This window comes from Vicugna pacos, chromosome 17 (genome assembly GCF_048564905.1).
Source record: "Vicugna pacos chromosome 17, VicPac4, whole genome shotgun sequence".
Lineage (NCBI taxonomy): Eukaryota > Metazoa > Chordata > Mammalia > Artiodactyla > Camelidae > Vicugna > Vicugna pacos.
Genome location: NC_133003.1, coordinates 7,086,051 through 7,102,578, shown reverse-complemented (window position 1 = coordinate 7,102,578; position 16,528 = coordinate 7,086,051). Strand labels below are relative to the sequence as shown.

Below are 16,528 nucleotides of genomic sequence, written 5' to 3'. Positions count from 1 at the left end.
GAAACCTACAGTAGAATATAATTTCTTTTCCTAAGTAGCAGAATTGGGGTCTTTGTTAAAAAACTTTTCTTGTTGTGTTTTACACTCAAAACATAGTTTTTTGACCGTATAAAACTGTTTGGGATGCCTGCTAAGCACCAGCCCGATTTGATATACCTCCGCTACGTGCCTCTGTGGAAGGTCCACGTCTTTACAGTCATGCAGCTCACCTGCCTGGTCCTCCTGTGGGTGATAAAGGCTTCAGCTGCCGCAGTGGTTTTTCCTATGATGGTAAGGTGTTTTTTGCTTCTTTTCTGTGTTTTGACAGTAATTACCTTATTAATGTTTCTAATTGACTTTAAGAAAAGGAAGAGCCCATTTTAAGCGCCTCAGGTGTTTTGAAATGTGAGTCAGCCCTTTCTGGCTATGAAACCAATCATTTTGAGAATTGCTTGTCATTTTCTAAATTTTGGTTTGTTTTGATGTTTAGTCCTTGGACTATAGAATGCTGTTTTGTATTTTTACACAACTCCAGCATTTAGGATGTCTGTGGAACAAATATGATAGTCAGATGTAAAAAGGAAAGCAACCAGAACAAATGGTTCTTTAATAGGGTATTTCAGTCCATCTTTTTCATAAACGAATAGATCTAGAAGGTAAAACGTAATGAAGATTGTAGGTGATATTAGTAAGAGTCAATATAATTCATTAAGTTATCACATTACAAAATTGCATTTTGCAAATAGGGACTGTTTATCCTTTTATAAGTATTATATAAAACTTGGTTATGTACATGGCCACAAACAAAATCCTTAAAAATTGAAAAGCTGTAAATTTATGTAGGTAATACTCCCTGATCACAAATAAATTAAATTACATACGAATACTGAAAAGTCACTAAAAAATCTTGCATGCAGAAATTAAATTCTGAAATAAGCCTTGGGTGGAAAATTGAATTAAAAAAACATTGTGGAGGAATTGAAATGAATAACTTCTAGTCTATGAGCAGAGAAGTTATGCTCAGAGGAAAATGTATACCCTTCATTGCCCTCATTCAAGAAGACTTAAAATAAATGCAACCAAATTGCTTATTTGTAAAGCTAAATAATGGATAAACTCCTAAGTGAAGAAGAAAATGGGAGAGCAGAATACACAAGGCTAAGAAAGAGAAAAGATGTCTAACCACAGCTATGGGAGAGGGTCATGGGGTTTTAAGAAAGTGGTACGTGAATCTACAGCGATGAATATGAACACCTAGAGGAGAGGTCAACAAACTTGTATGTAAAGGGTCATATAGTAAATATTTTTGGCTTTGTAGGCCTTCAGAACATCACACAGGTGCATATATTCAGCAAGAGAGAGGTTTTCACAATTTTTTATTGATAAAATTCAAAAAATAATTGTACAGGTTTTTCCATTTTTTAATGGAAGACTACGAATGGAAGTTTTTCGTTTGGGATAATGTGCCACCTAATTGGAGTTCTCAGCTCGTGTTCCTATCATCAGATCAGCTCTGAATGTTCATCTATAAAAGCTGTGCTTAGCTCACAGGCCACACAGAGCAAGTGGCGGAGTGGACCTAGCGCAGGGGCTCGTGGTTCGCCTGCCCCTGATGTGGAGAGAAAAGCCCCCTGCTTACTGCTGTTCTTTGACGTAACCTGACAGTTCCAACCGTAAGATAGGAATAATATAGTAACTGGTGTAAAGAGGAGATAACATTTTTGTCAGTAATGTGATTGTGTAACTGAATCCAAATCACTCAAAAAAGCCTAAAAACTCTAACAGAATTAATAAGAATTTTGTTAGGATGGCTGGATACAAGAAAATGTGGGGATTAGTGTACAGGCTCTAGCTTAGTAATTCTAAAACTGGAAATGGAAAAAATCATATTCATAGTAGTGATCAAACACTATAAAATACTTCAGAATAAATTTAAAAGGAGAAACCTATTTAAAGAAAAAAAAGAGCTTTATAATAGTATTTGTGTTAGTTTCTTAGGGCTGCTGTAACAAAGTGTCACAAACTCATTTGCTTAAAGCAGCAGAAATGTGTGTGTCACAGTTTTGGAGGCCAGATGTCAGAAATCAACATGTGGACAGGACCCTGCTCCCTCCGAACCCCACAGGGGATTCCTTTGACCCTTTCTAGTTCTGATGGTTTGCCGGCAGCCGTTGGCGTTCTTTGGCTAGCAGCTGCACAACTCCAGTCTGAATTCCTCATTGCAAGTCTTCTCCCTGTGTCTTCACACGAACGTTTGATGAGGACAGGAGACATACTGTGTTAGGAACCCATTCTCTCCAGGATGACCTGCCTCATGTTAATTAATTACATCTGCAACTACCCTAGCTAATCACATCTGCAACAAATGTAATTAATTGCATCTGCAACAACCCTATTTCCAAATAAAGCCATAGTAAGAGGCACTAGAGGCTGGGACTCAAATAAGATTTTCATGGGGGACACAATTCAACCCATAACAATACTGAAGGACATAAAATTAAGACCTGAACAGGTAGATATACTATGTTCTTTGTTTTGCATACATAGTATTATGAAAACTCACTTCCAAGTATGATGTTTACTAGTTTTATTTGTGTGTTTGTGTGTGGTGGAGGTGGGTTTTGGTGTGAGCTGGGTGATTTTAAAGTTCATAGAGAAAAATAGATACCAGAGCCACAACAATACGGATGGTGAAAGTGTTCTGTATCTTTTCTGGATGTGGGTTATAAGATTACATACATTTTTCAAAAGCAGCAAAATATGCACCTGATATTTTTCTGTTTTATAATATACAAATTATATATTAATGAGAAAATAAAGATATAATAGAGAGTAGAGCATAACAAAACAGAGGTAATTGTAATTCAAAATTCCTGGCTGGGTCCAGGGGTGAGGGACTTGACTGTCCCTGTGCTGATACCACAGTGTTTTGATAACTGAATATTTAAAAGTTTCTGTCAAATCAGTGTAGATAATGCAGTGTGAAATTGACATGGGAATCGACAAGTGGATAAGAAAAAGAGACTAATGATTCCAGAAATTTATCAGGATATTTGCAAATTTGCCACTTGAATAATATAAGTGGACTATTTCATCAAAGGCGGTAATTTATTTAAGTGGGGAACTTTAGTATATAGTGTTAGAAGATTTGACTGCATACTGGGAGCTATATAAAGTTACTACATGATGTCAGATTCAGAAAGAAATAGTCAGAATTTAAATGTTAAATTGTAGTAGAAAATTTCAAAGATTGTTTATATAATCCAGTGATTGAGGGTAACTTTTCAAAGAAGGCAGGGAAACCCAAGAGTGAAAGAAAGATGGTATATTTGACCAAGTGATAATTCAATGTTTTGTATATCTATAGTAAAATCAGATTGTGAATGGGGAGAAAATATTTGTAACATTTAAGATAAAGTGTTGCTATCCAAACCACACAACTTTGAGGAATTCACAAACAGAAGTCATAAAAACCAATTGAAAAAACAGGCAAAAGATAGGAAATAGTAAGAGCAGAAGAGGAAATCCAGATGCCCAGTGAACATTTTAGAACGTCTTCAACCTTAGCATCAGTTAAAAGAAAAGCAAATGAAAGTAATATGTCTTTTTCACAGATACGATTGGAAAGTTAAAACCTAATGCTGGAAAATGGATTCTCTAATGCTTAAGGGATTTAAAAAATTATATCTACTTATATAATATGTATAATGTAATGTCATCATAAACATTAATAATCTTGTACTGTGAAGATACTCATCATGCTTAATCTGCTTTGTAATTTTATGCAGAATGTGAGGGATTTATATAGGAAAAGGCTAAAAATGTCATTTCCTTTATTTCTTTGAGCAGAAAGTTGGAAAAGGTAAATAAGTGACTCAGTTTCTTGAAATAAGAAGTATTTTAAAATAAAAGACATGAAGCTACTTTTTTACTGTTTATGATTTATTAAATACTTTTTCTCTGAGTGATATAATTTCTGTATTTTTAGACGGTACTTAATATTCTCTCCCCCGCTTTTTAAAGGTTCTTGCACTAGTCTTTGTACGCAAACTCATGGATCTGTGTTTCACAAAGAGAGAACTTAGTTGGCTTGATGATCTCATGCCAGAAAGTAAGAAAAAGAAAGAAGACGACAAAAAGAAAAAAGAGAAAGAGGTAAAAAAAAAAAAAGCCAAGAATTTTAAATGTGCACCATTCTTTTGTTTAATGTTTTGTACCAATTAGCAGACACTATTGCCGTCACTGTAATGGAAATCCACTCCTCCTGTCTTCCTAATAACGTTATTATTGTAAAGTGCAGCTTCTTGTCTTATCCGCAGTTTACAAATTAGGAAACTGAGAGGGTGAGAGAGAGAGGTTGGTAGGTAACTTGTTCTAAATATAGGTTCTTAACCCATTTTACCAACTTGCCCTTATCCTTTCCACAAAATTCTTTAAAAAAAATTTTGTGTATCATGTATTCTTAATCAACAGTCAGAAGAATTTAGCACTGTTAAAGTGTAAGTAACAAAATAATTCTACATCATAGCCTACCATCTATTTTAACCTTCAGTACATAACTACATTTTAGCATGCATTTTTATTTTAGCAGCATTTCAGTAATCTGGCATAGCTAAGGACAAAAAGGACTTCTAAGTAAACATCTTTTTACAGAAAGTATAGTGAAACTTTAGTTTTTATATCCAAAGTTAGGTACCATTAGTTGATACATATGCTGAGATTTACATGAATACTCTATTCTGAATTTGATTTTTTTTTAATGACCAGCTCAATGCTATGACTTAGTAAGAAGGAAAAATAGCCACTCCAGTATGTAGCATAGATGATATTGTTGATTTTAGTGCCTCCCTCAGTTTCCCCATTCAGAATATTGTTTGAAAATCAAACATAAGAACATAGACATTTAAAAAAGTTGTGGTCCTATTTAAATTGATCTCAAAATTATTGTTTTTCTTCAAATTTTTGAGAGAAATCAGCATAATTTATACCTAATATTGCATAGTGTTTATGAAATACATTTTAAAATCTTTGCAGACAAATGCATTTAGGGCTTGTTGGCATCTTTTTCATGATTTGGATAGATATTCAGTGCTGATTTATGGCAAGATTACTGGGTTTTTGTTTACTTTTCAGCCAACATTTTGACTTTTTAATCAGGACACTAATTAAAATATTCATTTGAATTAAGCGTCCAAAATTTTTAAAAGAGTTTTGTTTTCTCCAAAACTATATTGTATATGTAAATATTTGTGAGCTTTTGATGATTTTTCAAATAGGACAGAATTTATTTATAAAATATTTTGGTCAGATTGCTTGTTTATTAATTACTTCCTGTGTCAGTTAGAGTAAGGTCAGTTGGGTATCACAAGACAAAGGTAAAGGTGCCTTAAACACAAGGGTTTATTTTGTATAAAGAATCTTGGAAGTGACTGGTCTGTTGTGATAGCTCCACTGACTTACCAGGAACTCTGCTGCTTCTCTCCCAGCCCAGCGTAGACTGTTCACCCCCAGAGTCCCCTCGTGGGTCAGAGTGGCTGCTGAGCTCCAGTTGTCGCGTCAGCATCAGAGACAGCAGGAGGGAGGGTCGGGGCTGTACCCTGTCATCCAGAAATGGCACCCAGGAAGTGCCACTTGCACCACGCTGAGTTGCCAGGAGTGCTGGGAAATTCAGCTTAGGTTTTATTTATTTATTATCTTTTATTATTTTTGCTAAAGCGAGGTACATTGCCGCCACCAAGTAGTGGGATTTCTATGGGTGAGAAAGAAGAGGGAATGCTCTCCCAGTCTCTGCACTGCCTCCCTCTACTCCGCGACTCTCCCCGCCCCCGGTCATAGTTGTGTCATGGTCTTGGCTCTTGTCTCTTAGCTAAGGAGTTCTCCACCTGGGGTGACTTTGTCAGACTGCGGGGGCTGCTACTGGCATCTAATGGGCTGCTGACCATCCTGCGTACACAGAACTGCCTCCCAGAACAGAGTTGCTGGCCCTCCATCTCAGCATTGCTGAGACCCTCCCTTATCCAGATGAAGCTTTGCTTACATCGTGTTGCAATGAGAGCCATGAGATGTCACAAGAGTTCATCTCAGTTGTGTACCTACATACTAACTGAACATACAATCTGTGTAGGGAAATTGATTTTTAAATAGTAGCAATGATTAATTTATGAGACAAAAGTTATAACCTCTTACAATCTTTACCAGTGGTGGCTTTCATCTTGGGCTGTATGTATGTCTTCATAAAAATAAATGAAATTTTCAGTCATGGCACATTAAATAATATTGTCAGTTTGGGTCTCTAGTTAAGATATTATCTATTAATTGGTCCTCCTGGAAATATTCTGGGAAAGGTAATCTCTTCACTCTTCTGTTAAAGGAAGCTGAGCGAATGCTTCAAGTTGGAGAGGAAACTGTGCACCTTCCATTTGAAGGGGGAAGCCTCTTGCAGATTCCAGTGAAGGCCCTAAAATATAGGTGAGATACAACTTTATCTTGTGAAACGTGCTTCGCAGACGTGTCAGGTGTATGAATAAGTCATGCAATGTGAAACCTACTTTTTAAAAGATGACAAAACCTACATCTGGTGTGTGAGCTCAAGGAAGGCTTCCTACAGGTGGACGAGGAAGTCTCTCGCTCCTTCCCTCCCCAGTTACAGGCAGGAGTGAAGGAGACCTTGGCTTCCTGGCCAAGCAGACGAGATTTTCTTGTCTTTCATCACTCCTCCTGTTTCAGTGAAGTTTGAATTAGTCCTAGAATTTTCCCATTCTCTCAGTAGTACAGTTTTTTTTTTTCCCTCTGCCCTTCCTTAGGGCTGGGCTCAGTGTGTGCTGGAAAGTAAACATTTATAATCCATTTTCTGATAACCTTCCATTATGTAGCTATGTTTAAAAGAGGCCTTAAAACCCTCCTGCAGGTTTCCAAGGTGCAATTTGACCTTTGGTAGTGAGAGCTCATATTAGGGAAAAACTAACGTTTCATACATAATTCACCATGTATAATTCAGGTGATTTGTATTTAAATTTAAGAACTAAATATAAAGGTTGGGAAGTGTAAACTTTTCAGTAAGTTAAAAGCCTGTATTATTTATGTAGACATCTGAATCTTATTTCTACACATTTATTTCATTCCTAGCTAGCTAATTATAGTAGAAACATCAGTTTTAGAATGTACATAGGTTCCTTTCTTGACCAGTTAATGAAAAATGTTTGTTGGTGTTTAATTAACTTGATTTAACCTTCTTTCATTTTTAACTAATCTTTATGGTTTTTAGAGGTAGCATTTGGACTTGTCCATATCGATTAGTTTTGATAAATGAATTTACAAGTAATTTTCTTCTAATGGTTTTTACTATTAATTTTCATCATTGCTGTTATTCTTTGTCACCTTTCGTGATTTTCCCTCAAATTTTGATACACTTTAAGTGGCCAGTGTAGACATCTTGATATATGCACGTACAGTGCTCTGCCTCTGTAGCTTCTGTAAATGTTTGCTAAATGAATTAATGTATTGGCTTTGTTGCTAAAAAGAGTATAGAACCTGCCAGGATAGTTACTAGTGACCCATCAATGTGCTGGGATTGCCCCTTAGTTTCTGTAGGTCGCACGTCACCGCTTTCTCACTGTGATGACACACGTTAGTGGAGGCCATGCTTACACTGTCTGATATTTAACAAAAAGAATGGGCATATGTATATTTACTGTTGTCTGGGAAGTGGTGACGTGAGCCATGATTAATGCTGCTTTACTTAAAACTTGAATATCCAGAATGTCAGGAATTGGCTGACCTGTTTCTCTGCCGGACTGTTAAATCTTAAGTAGCTTTGGATGACGTGCCATGAAAATGAAATGAGGTAACCCATGGAAGCACTGAGAAACTGTAAACCACTATAAAATATGAAAATTATTTAATGTAGACACAGTTTTTCCCCATCTAGTTTTATTTTGGGGAAAAACAAATACATACTTCCTTCAAAAAAGGTCTCAGTTTCTGCTAATGGGAAAGTTCTTGCTTAGAGAAGACATTCAGAAGCCAGGAAGGGCTTCAGGAATTTTCTCTCTTCAGTTCCTTGACGTTGGTATCTGAGCAAAGAAACATTTCCTTGGGGTAGACAGAGTTTCCAGTGGGATGGCTCTGCCGTGGTGAATCTGAGCTTTCAAATTTGTGCACTTTTAAAAACTTGGTGAAGCAGCCGTTCCTGGACTCCCCAGTGACCGTGGCTGTCTTCTGTACAGACTTCGGTTGTAAACAACACGCGGATTTGACGTATGAACAAAGCCAGCACTTTCTAAATGACCGCTGTTTAGTGATTTATAACCCGGCTGCCATCACCTTGTTAATTTAACACCTAATTCGACATTTGTATTTGTTGCTTATTGGCATGAAATGTTTTCCTTTTGGTGAAGAAAAAAGGCTTGCAAATATATTTCTATTAACTTCCTAATACTTTCTTGTTACTTGTGACTGACAACCTTGAGCCCAAAATTATTTATACATGGCTTTGTTATTGGATTTGGGGTTTTCAAGTAATTTTTGCAATATTTCATATAGACATGGAATGGGTATGTTTGTTGCTTATAATGAAAGGACAGTATTTTGCTCTTTGGATTTTGATAACTTTTGTATAGTGACACTGTGATACTAAAATTATTAGTGATATGGTTACACCAGCCAAAACTGGTACTTATAAACCCTTTTTTGTGTTATCTGTTGCAGTGTTTTAATTTCTAATTTTGAAGTGTCATGTTTTATGAAATTCTTTTTTAATGATTTTCTAAAAGCTATGAAAAAGTCTTTTAAAAATCATAATGTTAATTTTTCTTTTTATATTTTGCATATTTGTTTGAAATTGAATTTTGTGCAGACTATAAGTTTTCTAATTGATTTGAGGCTGTACTGCTTTTAATAATTATAAGCACATTAATTTGTTCTTTTATGTCATTTTAATAGTATCCACATAGTCAAGATAATCACCTGGGGGCATAATTGTCAGTTTAATTAGTCTTATTCCTAGTTTTGATTATACAGAAAAATGCAGTTCCCTGTGAGACCTTTACAGTAGAATTCCAAAATACTGATATCTTGCTAGACCTTGTTTTAAGTGCACGGCAAAGAGTTTTCTCAGTTTTAAGTTGATGAAAGCAAATATTATATAGAGAATAAGAATGACGGTATTAATGCTTTTGCAAGTACTGAATACTAACCAGAAAGTGTATTTGTTCTTCAGTGTTGATCCCTCAGTTGTTAACATATCAGATGAAATGGCCAAAACTGCCCAGTGGAAGGCCCTGTCCATGAATACTGAGAATGCCAAAGTAACCAGAGCTAACGCGAGGTAGCTGTGACCATTTATGCATTTTCTAACTATAGCCGACTTTCAGTTTGCTTATGGATAGCTATCAGTAAAATCATTAAATTTAACTCAATTCACATGATTTATATTCTCCTAACTTAACAAAACCAACCTTCTTTTCTTCCTTCTTCCTTTCACCCACCCACCTCTCCATCACTTAACTGTATACTGGAATCAGATACAGGTACCGATTGTTTCATTATTTTTCTTTATAGTTGCTTATCTCAGAAAAGAATTGGAGTTATTGTATAATAAAAACGAATATATGCATATCGAATAAATATATAAAAGATCAGAAACCATATAAAGAAAGATAATTACTAGGGACTAAATACTAAAATAGAACACTACCTCAGTCACACGTCCTGATGGTCCAAGAAAAAAAGACCTTCTTTGGTTTCAGCCTGCTATTTCTTCCAGCGAGATAAACATTTTCCTAGAAGATGTTTGTAAGAAATTGAATCCGCACATAAGACAGGCCATTCAGTTTCATAACCGACCATGTATTACACACCTGTTTCATGACCCCTTCCTTACATTTCTTGTTACGTAATAACACTTGTTTCTTTTCCCCTCACTTCACGACCTCAACCTCAGGAATTCTGGCTTGATGATCATTAGTACTTGAATCCCGTAGGTCACTAGAGAAATGAGGTGTTATCCTGTAGGGCGCTCAGTCATTCATAGTCCACAGATACTTATTTTGTGCACACTTTGTGCCCGACACTGTGCTGGGTGTCGGTATGTTCTGTTTGGGCATCAGATCAAAAACCATTCCCAGGCCAGCAGTCGCTCGCATAGCTGTTTCTGTTTAGTTATTTCTGGAGACAGTCTTTTGATAATGATCCATTGGGCTTCTCTGCATGCTTCTCGAACCTTGCTCCTACTTCATCTCTGTTATTCTTTTCTGTCATCATTTCTTTCTTGAGTTGTAATTCTCTAAGCTGGACTGTGTCCTTCCTTCACTTCTATCTTTGATCTCAGACATTTTTAACTTAAACAGTTTGTCATTTTGGGTGATTCCATGCAGCCAGAATTTCACTGGATGCTCTTTTGACTCTTAGTAATTTTTCACGCCTTGTCAGCACCCCTGGTCCAGAATGTTAGTATATTAGGATGAATGCAAAAACTGTACAGTACTGTTATTCTGTCTTCTGTACTCCTGCCTTTCATTCAGCTTGCCCCTTAATTCAGAATCACACGGGAAGAAAGAAAATGTTTGGTTATGTTGTTCAACAGAAAAATGTTTGGGGTATCTTTCAGTTTTGTCTGGAGAAGGTGGCAAACCATAGCATGTATTTTATACTTTGGAAAAATTTTCAAAGCCCAGATATTCATGTTACAGTTAAATCAATTAATCAGATAAATCCATATACGTGGAATCATTATATTCAATATTAACTGGAAAATGTAGAATATGTATTTTGATCTTGTATTTGTGAACCAAATTTGGGGAGGCAAAGTTTGTAAATTTGTTACATTTTGCAGGAAATCACTTGATGCTTATCTGTATTAACAAAGATTAATTTTTAATGAATTCGTCAGTAAAACAAAAGGCAAATGCTACAGCTGTTCATATATAAAGTAAAATGAATAAATGAGACATAGCCATCATATACTGATCAATTTTAAGGCGCTCTCCTTCAGTTGTAAGAAAAACATGAATTTCTGTGGCAAAAATACCTATTAAAAAAACTAAGACTTTTTCATATTTGCTTTTCCAGTTAAGTTTACTGATATGAAAAGACAGCAGTAAGACAAGACAGTAATAGCAGGTCACGTGTTTATGTATTAATAGTCATCTCAAAATGCTGTTCCAGGTGTTTATTACCGACCGTGTTTACAATGTAATATTTGTCCCTTTCAAAATCATTTATTCTCCTTCTTTGTTTTAAATAGCCCCGAAAAACCTCTAAGTGTGAAAATCAGTTTTGAAGATGAACCAACAAAGAAATACATGGATGCCGAAACTTCATTATAGAATTGAACCAAGAGGAAGTATATAGAGAGATACAGAGAGAGCTATATATACACAGATGCGTGTGTGTTATATAATGTGTGTATTTCATGTCACTGTATATAGAACAGTATTGTGTGTCATGCTGCTGATGCGTGACTGCTGGGCTTTTTGAAGTAGTGTGTGAAGTTTCTTAGGAGCACCCTGGGGACCGTGTATATAATGAAATGGTCTCTTGGAAGTGAGGTACATGGTTCTTACTACTCAAATATTTATCCTGTTGGAAAAATTTTTATTTCTGTTCTGTAATAGAAAAATGTAGGGGAAAGGCATTCAGTCTACTTTTCTTTAAAGTCTGTTTATCAGTGACAGTTCCTACCAACCTTAAGCGATACGTATTTTGTCCATAAGTCTAAAAGTTTTCGTTGCGTTAACTAGAAATTTTCACGTTAGTTCCCTTGTGCGAGTGCTTCGTGGGAAGGACGGGGAGTCTCCGGGAGTGCCGGGCGCGCATCCTGGCGTGTCGTGGCTGCTGTGTGTGTGTTTCGCCGTGTACATGTCCATGGTGTTTCACAAGCAAGGGGAACTTCTTGGCCATAGCAGTAGAACAGTGGAAACTTCCTAGAAAAGAACTGTAATTGTGACTTTTATAAAAGTTTTAAAAATTAATTTTAAATCTTAAAACCTCCACATCTAGGTTTCCATTCTGATAGACAAGCAAAATTGCAGGTGGTTTTTTTCTTTTAATGTAACCATCATACCAGTCATTGCTTTGTGAGTTTTAGAAGCTATAAAATACCAATTTAGAGCAGTTAAATTTTGTTGCCTTTGTAGAAATGCTTTTTTGAGTCCCAATGCTTTATTAGAGCCCCGAATGCCCGCTCTGTTCCCTGCCTTTGCTGTCTTTTACTTAAAATGTGGTTTTGTTTGTATCAGGTTCAAGTTTTTGATTATTTTTCTATTATAAGTAGTATGATTTAAGTAATCAGGAGTCAGATTTCTCTTAAGTGGGTTTATGATCAGTATTAACTTTATTAAGAATTACTTTTCATTTCTGTGTATGTTGTTCCTTCTGTTGTATAGATATTTAATAGATTGTTATCTGTGATTTCATTTTAAAATATTTTATTTATTTTAACTGATATGACGCTTAAATATTATACATTTGAAAAGGTAACAAATATAGAGTAAACTGTTAATGTAAATAGTTGGTGCTCACCTGCATCTATGGTTTATTATATGAAAGCTGTCAGTAGATTTTACATCTTTGCTATAAAGCACTGCCATATTTGTATTTTAAAGGAAATTTAGACTTGTTATGTATAGCTCAGATCGATGACTTTCTTCCTATTTTGTGTTTCTGTTAGACTTCGCTTTTCTGAGCTGTGTTTTTAACTTATATAGCAAGTCTTTTTAGTCATCTTTTATATACTTTTAGCTCCACATTAAATAAATAAATGTTCTGGTTAAGCCTGTAGGACTGGATGAATGGGGTTGTGAAACTGGTCTGGCGAGAGGATGTCTAAAAACCAAGTGAGTGTTGAGAAGCCACTGAAATGTTGAAAATAATAATATGAATATTAGGATGGAAATTTTAATGAAATTCCAATTCTCCCTTTAATCATTTGCCATTAAAGTACAAAAGTATGAAAAATCCATCTTACAGCGGATCATGGGAACGCCAAAAGCTGGTATTTCAACAGCTCTGGCAATCCATTCTCAACCACTTAGCTAGTATAATTTCCACACCAGATTCTCTGATTCTAGTTAAAAAAACGGATTCAACTTCTGCCTCATACGGGAGGGTGGAAAGCTAGTGGATTTTCTGCAGAAAATAAAGCTGGCGTAAGGAAGAGTGAAACTGTCGGCTGCTGGTAACAGAGTGTCACCCACGGTGCTTCTTACTGTTTCGGGGCGTCCCCTGAAGTGAGTCCTTTTCATTCACAGCAGCGCAGTTGGTTCCAAATACCCCAGTGTTTGCTGCTGTGATTTTGTAAAGTCCCTGAGGAACCGGCACAAGAGGATTTCCTCGCATCACTTCCTGTGTCTGGACATCACAGGGTCAACAACTGGGCTTATTTCACAGGAAATGATTTTAAAATTTAAACTGAAACCTACCTGGGATCATAGTGGCGATGTGATTTTAATGAATTATGAATACCAGTGGTCTTGTCTGTCCGGTGCCAGAAAAACCATGACTTGCAAAATGCTTTGCACTCAAAATGTTTGTACTATGTTCCTGATTGTTCATAGTTTCTGCTTTCTTTTGACTACTTGACTCACAAATCATCTGATGTGACTACTCCATTGAAAAGCAAAGGTAACTCATATTTTAAGTCCTTGCTTGTTTTATGTGGCTGTGATGTATTCCCACTGTTTTTGAGAAATAACGATCATGGATAGCATTCACTGAAAGACAGTGAAAATATGACTTACTACATACATTGATTTGTAAATGTTGCCTTGAACAGGCATACACGAGCAGCAGTAATTGCGATGCACTGATTTACCTCAAGGTGCAAGAGAACGAAACCTGTACATAGTCCATTGATACAATAAATTCATATAAACAGCCCTGCACTTTCTCAGATGCTCTGGTCTCCAGGGTGGAGCTTCGTGCTGGTGAGACCCTGGCTGCAGAGCCACCTCAGGGTGTTCTTTCCTCCACCCATTTTATTTATTTACAGATGTCTGTTTACAAAGACTGTAACACATCCTCATGCTGACCATCTAAAATTTACTTTCTTTTGAATGCTATTTCACTCTAAAATTGCAGCTTCAAGACAACAATGAACTAAGACCTTGCTTAGGATGAGAGGATGATGCTATGCATGCTCTAATGATGTTAGAGATGCAGAATGAGGCACACGGTCTTACTGATGGGTGTGTGTACGTGTGAGTGTGTTTGTGTGAATGACGTCAATCGCAAATCCCAAGTCGTTTAAAAAAGCTGTGGCGTATCATTGTTCATATTTGCCAAGTCTGTAAAATGTGTAGGATGGCATTTTGTAGTGTGCTAATGCGTGTATTTATAAAGCTGATTTCTTTACCACTCAAAATGATTAACTTTTGTTTTCTCCATCAAAAAAAATGCTTGTTTCTTCCACATACCTGCAGTTTCTGTGTATCTATAATAGCTTTGTAGCTTTTTCCTTTTGCAAAGGCAGGTTCAAAATTCTGTAAAAGAAAAAAATGGTCTCTGACACAGATGTATGACACCAGAACTTGCAGTTTTTAAATGATCATGTTATGTACATCAGTTCTGTAAATGGGCTCAACAGTATAGCGTGTGAATCCTGTTTTAAAGTGCTCTGATTTCAGATATGTAAGCCATTGATAGAACATTGTAATTAATTCAGAAATGTTTAAATTAAAATAATTTAATGTTTTAAACTTATTTATGTAGATCACATCATTGCTGTTGTATGCAGTAGAACTATGTGAAACATCTTTTGGTTTAGTCCAACAATTATTTATTTGTGAGAAGTAAACATAAGGCTTTAAGGAGATTCACAATTTAAAATAGTGTTCAAAATTTGGCAGTTTTAAGGTAAAGTTGGTTCTTTTCTAACTTTTTAAAAAGTGTCAATAATAGGAAAGCATAGTTGAAGGTGGAATCATCTATAGATCATTTACACATATAAATTAACTAGCATATACTGACTTCTACAGTTGACTTAGAGTAATTGTTAAACCCCACTTGTTTTTTTAATCAGATTTTTGTGTGTTGATTGATTTTTCTGTTGTGGCTTTTCTTTTGTGAATTTCATATTAAAAGTTTTGTGTTTTTTTTGTTTTTGTTTTTGTAGGGGGTTTATCTTTCCGTGTTTACTATGTTAAATTAAATAGAAATGGAATTTTATTGTTCATTTATACAGTATTTGATAGCTTGGTATAATAAGAACAGTACAGTTCTAATTTTTATGACTTTTATAATTACAATGATAATATTTTCTTTTGTAATAAAATCCAAAGTAAAGTAAACATTTAAAATGTAGAACCGATATTTTTCATTTATCTGAAATACAAATATCTACCAAGTCTATAATGTGAATAATCCTGCTTTTCAAATCTGTTTCATAATATTGGAAGAAAACTATTTTTGGGAAATGTTACTGAAGTCAAAAGAGCAATAAAAGTACTGACTCAGTCGCTGAATATTGTCTTTACTTTAAGATTAGAAGAGCTGCATGTCTTTCTCATGAGAAATCAGTTTCTATTTCCAGCTTCCTAATATCATGCGCTTCAGTAAGCAGGACACAGAAAAGAGGAAACAGTGAGAAAAGAAGATGAACCAAAATCGTGTTTCACAACGACTTCCTTTCTTTCCTTTTGTTTTCAAACCTAACATAAATTTATTTCGGGGGGAAGTACAGTCATTTTACAGATACAGGAATACATTCAAGCCATCAGGGCAGTACCAAAAAATGCTACTTCAGTTATTTGAGTAATACATCTGTATTTTTCTCTTACTGACTTGTATCACAGTGACTTTCTGATAGTTAAATATTGAAATTGAAGCCCTTGAAGATAGGCTAGTCCATTCTTTCCCCTATTTTTAAGACACACCTGTTCAGAATTTTGCATTGTGTTGTGTAATGAACACACATCACATGATGTGTAATGAACATGTTAATACTAAACTCTCACAGACTCAAGTCTTGTTTTTCTTCTCTGTTTTTAATTTCATTATGAAATTTTTTTAGTAATAGCAAATGGCAGTACTAGGTTTGTTTTCCACTAGGCATGTCTGTAACACTTCCCTCCTGTGTTTTCTGCACCATAACTTTAGCTTCTGCTACCCCACAATGAATTTGATACCCTTTGGGAGTGAAGTGGGACAAGCTGCTTACTGGTTTTGGAAATTTCATCTGAAAGTTTTGCTTACATTTACTTTAGGGAAAAATATTTCTGTCAACTTACTATTCTCATCTACAGAACTTTGGGGGGGATGTGTGTGTGAGACAGAGTTGGGGGTGGAGCCAAGAAAGGAGATAATGAATTTCTCAACTCATTTTGGCTTGATCTGGCTCCTTAAGGCATATCTGATCTCTCCAGTGTCAGTTCTGTGACCTTTACATTCCTGCCTCTAAGCTTGTAATGAAAATATTCCTCTTGTTTGGAGAACCTTCCTTTCTATTTCTCTGCTACCCTTTCAAAGCTCAATTTGAGTTGCGCTTTTTCTTTGGATTGTGCTCGGCCTCGTCCTTTGTTCTGTACAAGCATTCTTATGCCTCCACTCCAAATGT

At 35.7% G+C, this 16,528-nt stretch overlaps 1 protein-coding gene across 3 annotated transcripts in view; it reads left to right on the top strand.

The window, feature by feature from the left end:
• The window catches only part of SLC4A7 (solute carrier family 4 member 7), a 110,906-nt gene extending 95,469 nt beyond the window's left edge, over nucleotides 1-15,437 (top strand). For all 3 annotated transcript variants that reach the window (XM_072940892.1, XM_072940894.1, XM_072940893.1), the window contains 5 exons: nucleotides 97-270; nucleotides 4,003-4,134; nucleotides 6,350-6,447; nucleotides 9,197-9,304; nucleotides 11,222-15,437. In XM_072940892.1, coding sequence (XP_072796993.1) covers nucleotides 97-270; nucleotides 4,003-4,134; nucleotides 6,350-6,447; nucleotides 9,197-9,304; nucleotides 11,222-11,303 — 594 coding nt within the window. In that variant the 3' untranslated portion in view covers nucleotides 11,304-15,437. The remainder of the gene's footprint in view (nucleotides 1-96; nucleotides 271-4,002; nucleotides 4,135-6,349; nucleotides 6,448-9,196; nucleotides 9,305-11,221) is intronic.
• Nucleotides 15,438-16,528: the final 1,091 nt, after the last annotated feature.